The sequence below is a fragment of the Gymnodraco acuticeps genome, unplaced genomic scaffold (genome assembly GCF_902827175.1).
Source record: "Gymnodraco acuticeps unplaced genomic scaffold, fGymAcu1.1, whole genome shotgun sequence".
Lineage (NCBI taxonomy): Eukaryota > Metazoa > Chordata > Actinopteri > Perciformes > Bathydraconidae > Gymnodraco > Gymnodraco acuticeps.
The window spans coordinates 329,699-336,996 of NW_022990836.1; the positions used below are offsets into that span (position 1 = coordinate 329,699).

At 46.2% G+C, this 7,298-nt stretch overlaps 1 protein-coding gene across 1 annotated transcript; it reads right to left on the reverse strand.

The window, feature by feature from the left end:
- Positions 1 to 986: 986 nt before the first annotated feature.
- Positions 987 to 1,985, reverse strand: LOC117557215 (putative nuclease HARBI1). Its single transcript, XM_034232933.1, has one exon. It carries the CDS (start codon positions 1,983 to 1,985, stop codon positions 987 to 989), a length of 999 nt encoding a protein of 332 aa, XP_034088824.1.
- Positions 1,986 to 7,298: the final 5,313 nt, after the last annotated feature.

Here is a 7,298-nt window from a genome sequence, read left to right on the forward strand (position 1 = left end):
CGTGTTCTTTTTGTTACTTTGGAAAATGATACACGTTTTAGTTACTATGAAGCGAAGAAATGTGTCCTCCTGTATGCACCGTGTGGATCAGTGAATAAAGCTCATCTGATTCAACTACGATCTCCGCTGAATTGTTTGGAAACAAAGAGAGGCGCGTCAAAACCCACAACCCCGATAGAGGTGGCTATTAAATTGTAGACAAAAGATCAAGACGCCACCACATTAGTCAAAAGACTTCGTAAGCTGTGGATAAAGACTTCGAAGGACAAGCACAGGATTCGTGTGGATTTCAGCTCTGCTTTGGAAACAGCGAACGGACGTTCTAAAGTGCAGAGGAGGAGGCCGTGAGTAAACCATGCCGGCCCGGAATTTATGAATGAGACGCTGTTTAAAACGGGATCGCTTCGTCAAACAATGCAAGTACTGATGTGGGCATAGTTACGGATGTTTGACAAAACGAAACGGGAAATCCATCCAGTGATATCTTGGGCCCAGGAGTTCAAAACTTTGAATCCCTATCTGATCAGATCAGATTTGGATTTTGGGGAGTTCAAAACCAAAAAACAGGATTAGGATCACTTTGATATCCGATCAGATCAGGAAATCCAATCCAAGCTTTAATCTGGATCAAATCTTCAAAACGGGTAGTTCAGACCGACAACACAGGATTGGGATCAGTTTGATCCCAAAAAACTGGATTATCCTGATCCCACCAGAGGGGTGGGTTTCCAGTGGATTACCAGAGCAAAATGTACTGTACAATTTATTTAAAAATATGTTTCAATATAAATAAGATGGCAAAGTTTGTTAACTGAAATAATACACCATTTTTAGTGGTGGCCTATTTTGTTTTCAACAAAATGTTGATGACATAAATGTTTATGCTCATAAAAGTATCACAGCAAAGATTGTCAATCACAAATGTAATTTAGATTAAAGAAAAAATATCTTCAACAAAAAAAAAGTCCATCATCTGTCATCACCTTTCAAAAGTAATTGCAGACAATAGCATCTCGCCTTGCACCACCACTCAGTCTCTCATTTAGAGGGAAATCCATAGGTGGGCCTAGATCATCAGCAGGTGCGAGGGGCTCTGGGGGATCATCGATGTCAGAGAGGGGGACAGCGATATTGTGTAGCACAATACAAGCCAGTGTTATTTGGCATGCTCCTTGGGGTTCCACTCTCAGATAGTTGAGGCATGCAAAACGCCTCTTCAGTACTCCATTCAAGCTCTCAATGGCACAACTTGTTCTTCCATGGGCGTTGTTGTAGCGCATCTGTGAGGGAGTGTTGGCCGTGGGAAAAGGTGGCATCACCCATGGTAGGAGTGGGCAGGCACTGTCGGCTAATATAACTCCATCCGGCGTGTTGGTTTGGAATTCAGTGAACAACCGGCTCTCTCTGAAGATACGTGCATCGTGGACTGACCCAGGCCATCTCACAACACAGTTGGTGATGGCAAGGTCAGCATCTCCCACAAGTTGCACATTGATGCTGTGCCTCCCTTTCCTGTTGACATATTCCCACTCCCTCTGACGAGGTGCTTGAATATGTACATGGGTGCAGTCGATCACCCCAATGGTGTTGGGCATGTCTCCCAGAAGAAAAAACTTCTGCTTCACTTTGGCAATCTGGCCATCAGTGGGAAAAGTCACAAAGTGATCCAGCAGGCGAGCCAGTGCATCAGACACAGCTGTTACCACTTCACCCACTGTTGTCCTGTGGACTCCCATGCTGTCAGCTATGACCTCATAGAATGTTCCACATGCGTAAAAGCGCAGGGCAATGAGGACCTGTTCCTCTACAGTCAGAGCATGACTCCGCAAGGTTCTGCACTGCAGTTGTGGCCTGACCAGATCAGATGTAGTTGATGTCATCAAGTCCAAATCGAAAACGATTGTACAGTTCTTCTGTTGTGTACTGTTGGAGAGGTTTGGGGCGCTCGGTGTGGACCCTTTGGCGGTAACCTCTCCTTCTAGCATGGAAGATGTGAACAATCCCTGCCATGACTGTGTTCTGACTGTTGTTTCAGTCAGTAGGCCTACATCAGTCTCAACTAATTGCAAATACACAACTGGAATGAATGTCCAGATTGGTTAGGGCCTGTGGTTAATTATGTAATTAATAGCAAGGCCAGACCTATAAAACTAATTGCTGACCTGACCAAACCATTGAGTTGGAAAGATGGACAAAAAGGGGCCTAATTTTACATCTGCTGAGACCCATGCACTGCTGCAGGGTGTAAGGAACAATTATGACTCCATAGCAGAGTCCTGCATCGGGTCGGGTACCCGCGGGTAATAAATATATTAAAATAATAATAATTTAGTTTAATGTTTAAATCCTCAGACCTCTCCCCCGTGGGACCGCGCATAATCATAACCTCTGCAGCGCATCAATCTGCTGCTGAGCGCGCCACATTCAAAATGGCTGAGGTGAAGCTCTCTACGGAGAATACAGCATTTTCAATAATACTTCCTCAAGAGCGAAATCCAACGTCTGGGAGGCTTTTGGTTCCTAGATGGAGAAAATAACCAACATCCCACGCTTTTTGAGACAAATATGCAACTGCGTGTGTTAATAATTGCACGTTTTCACTGCTCATATATGTTCGGGTCGGGTTGCGGATCTTGTGCCGACGGGTCGGGTCGGGTTGCGGAACTAATTGGCAATATGTGCGGTTAGTGGGGCGGGTTCGGTATTGCACGTCGCGGGTGCGGGGCGGGAGCGGGTCTTGAAAATTAGACCCGTGCAGGACTCTGCCCGAGACACCCATCATGGACTCTGCCTTGCCCCTCGGTCGTCCGCCCGAGACACCCATCATGGACTCTGCCTTGCCCCTCGGTCGTCCGCCCGAGACACCCATCATGGACTGTGCCTTGCCTCTGGGTTGTCGTCCCGGACCCGTCCTCCGGACCCCCTCCACCCACCCTTTTTGGATTTTTGATTTGTTTGGTACATCTGGAATCCGTCCCTTGAGGGGGGGGTTCTGTCACGATTCTTGTGTTGTGTCACGTTTTTTGTTTTGTGTGTCTGGTAGTGGGTGTTTTGCTTTTCTCCTTGTCATGTTTTCCTCCCTGTGTATTGTCTGTTTTTTTCCCCTGTGTTTTCCTGTCTGTCGTTAGTTTCCCTGGTGTGTCTAATTTCCTGATTGTTTTCACCTGTCACCCCTTCTGTGTCTCCTGTGCTCATCAGTGTCAGCCCCGCCCCTGATTGTCCCACATGTGTCTTGTTACCCTGTGTTTAAATTCCCCAGTCTCCCAGTGTTCCTTGTCAGTTCGTTTTTGTCTATTGCCATGGTCAGATCTTTGCTTTTGTCTATTGCCATGGAAGGTCTTGTCTCTTGCCACAGTCAGGTCTATGCTCTCTTTGTGCTATTGTAAAGTTGTGTTCCTCACCACGAGAGCGATTTTCATTTTGTTCTTATTTTTTTGTCATCTCAGCTAGAGATTCGAAAGTGACCATTTTTTGCCCATCTTGCTTTTTGTTTTAGAAAATAAAGTATCTTCCCAATACTTTACCTCTGTCTCCCGGGTCGTGCAATTGGGTCCTACCTCCTAAGTGCCTGAGTTCTTAACAGAACGAACTGACCATTATGGACCCAGCCGACCCAAGAACACTTCACGACGCTCTGTCAGCTGAGAGGCAGAGATTCAAGAAAAGATCTCTACACAGCTGCAACAACTGGCTGAAAAGATTAATCGTTTGATCCCTCACCCAATTTAGAGGCAATGGACGTCCACTCTCGGGAGACGTCCGACAGTGGTGCGGTTACCCAAAGTGACAGACCTAATTCCCCTTGCATTCCTCCAGAGCCAAAATTTGTCAGAGTAATTTTTTGGAGAACCAGAGAAAAGGGGTGAAAATGAGAATGTATCCCAAAATAGTGCTTCATAACGCGGGTAGAGTCCCCTATCAACTCCCCTTGCATTCCTCCAGAGTCACATTTGGAGTGAGAACCAGGAGAAAGGGGGGAACATGAACAAAAAGTATCCGAAAATAGTGCATTCTGTGCGGAAGAGTCAGGCTGTTGGGGTTGACTCTGCAGCACATGTGCTGCACCATGCATCATATGTGGTGATGCATCTTATGATGGCCAATTTGGCTGCTCCAAGAGCCCGAAAAGACGGACTAATGATCTCCAGCATGCCTCAATTACTTTGGCACTTAGGTTATTTCACACCTCCAGGAGAGAGACCGCGAAAACCACTTCTCTCTGGCCCCTCACAGACCACCAAAGGACGGACTACAGACCTCCAGCATGTCTCCCTCACATGGGCACTCTGCTTATTTCACACCTCCAGGAGAGAGACCAGTAATTGCACCTCTATGTGGCCCCTCAAAGAGCCCCAAAGGACGGACTAATGACCTCCAGCATGTGTCCCTGACATGGACACCTCCATAACCTTGCACACCGTGAGTCCCCGGGCCCCCGGACTTAAGCACTCCCCCACGGACTAGACCCAGATGATCACACCCTACAGAACCTCATGCCCCTGGTAAACCCCAAAACACACCAGGAGCGTCTGCGTCGCGTTACGGCCGCGACGCGGCGGTCGTAAGGATCGCGGCCACTCTAGTCAATGGGTGCTATTACACCACACGCGCCGTGTTACGGCTCAGACGCGTCCCAGAAGCGGCTCGGCGCAGCGCTTCTCTAAAATTAGGATGAATCCTATTTTTGCCGCGGCGCAGCCGTAAGGTAAAGTCGGACAGGCAGCCCCCCCCTCGCAGGAAGTGGAAAGGTGAGCATCCGGGCCAGGCCCATCCCCCACATATACTAATTTAGCAGACCCCACAACACCTCCACTACGAAACGCACCATGGACGACGAGGTGTTCATAATGGAAGCGTTCTCCTCCGGTTTACAGGCACTGTAAATGATATATATATAGAATAACTATGATGATGAATGCATATTTTTTTTACCACTAAAATACAGCAACACATCTTTGATTCATGTCGTTTATAACTGGAATATTACAATTATTATTAACTGTGTCTGTAGTCTACAACACAACAAAATAGGAAATAACAACAATAAACACGATTTAAACAGACACAAACATAAACCATTTAACTACGTATAGCCTACTTACTTGTAGAAGTACAAATGTCCAGGAAATATTCCAAAATCAACAACAACTGCGAGGCTGCACACACGACGCTCCGCTTCCGCAACGTTTTGAAACGCGTCTGGTGTGTGTTGTCGCAGGAGGAGGTCGCAGCGTGGCGCAGCCGCAACGTAACGCGGCGCAGACGCCAAGGGCGCCAGAAGCGGGGGGGGCCAGGGGGCCATTGCCCCCTCCACTTTACGGCCCTGCCCCACATTTTCGCAGCAGCGGATGCCGCGGAACCCTGTACACATCCCGTTTCAATAATTCCCCTCTACTCTAAAGTCGCATCTAAAAAGAACGCCATCTGATCTAGCTGTGTATATTTTTGTTATTGTTGATTGTTATATTCAATCTCATTAGCTACAGGCATTTTTGAAGCTTGTAAAGGGAAGAACACAGCTCGCCTCTCACTCGCCACTCTGCTCTTCTACAGCGCCGCTTCCCCTCCCTCCGCTGACATTATAAATGTAAGGCATAGTAATCATAGATAACACGGCAGGGTCCGTTACAGTTTGTTTTCATCTGATTTCAAATAAACAAAGTCTTGGCTTTCAGAATATTAAACTTGTTTCGGCAAATTCAGATGATAACTACAGCTTTGAAGCTTTTAACGGCATAATTACAAGCGGAGAACGGAGTAATTTGACGTCACAGCAGGCATAACAACAGCCGGTGTTTCTCCTGAAAGTTTTCCCCGAGAAACAAACGCAAAAATACACAAACACACACACGTACACACACACACACTCGCGAGCTTCCCCCAGACCAGTAATCCAAACGAAAATATCTTCCCTCCGTACTACTTTGATCATTTGCTCCGCTAATAATGAATCATATCGATCCAGAGAAGAGGAAACTTTAAGGCCTTTTTCTCAAAATGATGACTCGGTGACAGTCATTATATAATGTGACATATTTTGCTTAATATAGTACAAAAACAATCCTGATATCATTAGAAAGCTAGGAATATCCTCTTTCCAACAGTGTATACAACTCAAAATGTGTCTTCGGATCAATATGACTGATTTCGATGGAGCAGGTCACTTTGCATTAGGTAAAATACAGCAGGCAGACATAACAGGAAGAATATGTACATTTGAATCCAATCAAATAGGACATTGTCACACCATTCAAATGTATCCATGTACATTACAACCAATAACAAAGCTTAGATGTGTTTATTTGTTACGTTGTTTACGTTATGTGTTACGTTGTTCAGTGTGTGTCAGCCGTTTACCTAGATAGATAAACTTGCAAACATGTCAGAAGAACCGGCGCATAAGAAAACAAAATACAGTCAAACTAAGCTGAAATCCAACAACTTGAATGTCACATCCCTGACATCCACAACTCCGGAGCCTGGTCCTTCAACCATAGAACCAGCTCCGGAGCCTGGTCCTTCAACCATAGAGCCAGCTCCGGAGCCTGGACCTTCAACCATAGAACCAGCGCAGCCAGATGAACCCCAGCAGCAGCTCTGCGGCCGCAGAGGCTGTCAAAACCGCCGCCGCCGGCATCGTTGAACCGAAACAGGCTGGTTCCGACTGCATGGAGGTTTGTTGTCGGGACATTGTGACGGGCAAATAAAAGCTTATTTGGGCAAAGAGAAAGGTATTTCAATGCAGAATGGTACAAAAACAGAGAGTGGTTAATTATTTGCAAAACCACTAAACGAGCCTTCTGTGAAATATGCAGATGTGCTGCTGTCAAACGGCTTGTAACTTTCTCCAAATGTGGAGATGACAGCTTTGTAAATACCGAGTTAATAACTGGAACTTTTCACAGAGCTTACTTCAGTCAAACACCAGTCAACATTCAGCTTGTCAAACAAGAGCTTAGCAGGAAACAAGGAGAGATGGAATGATGTGTGGGCTGGTCTGTATAGTTTAATGTACAGGAAAGGAGTGAGCAGAGGGTTGAGTTGTCCATTCTTGTTCTGTTTTCTCTGACTATCTTCCTCCTGAAGACCCTCTCAGACTTTCATTTGCTCGCGCTACTAAAGAGACACGTTACCATGGAAACCAAACAATGGTGTAGCTGTATTGAAGTCCGAGTGGAAACAGTAACATTTGGTGCGTTATGTTAGAATGAAACAAATCAGATTTAGTCAGAAATCGGGAGAAATACGATTAAATATGACCCCGGGAGGAAAACGGGAGTCTCCCGCGAAAATCGTGA

Excerpts from the sequence above, each read along its gene's own strand:
- LOC117557215 (XM_034232933.1), bottom strand. The coding sequence starts at position 1,985 with ATGCTAGAAGGAGAGGTTACCGCCAAAGGGTCCACACCGAGCGCCCCA.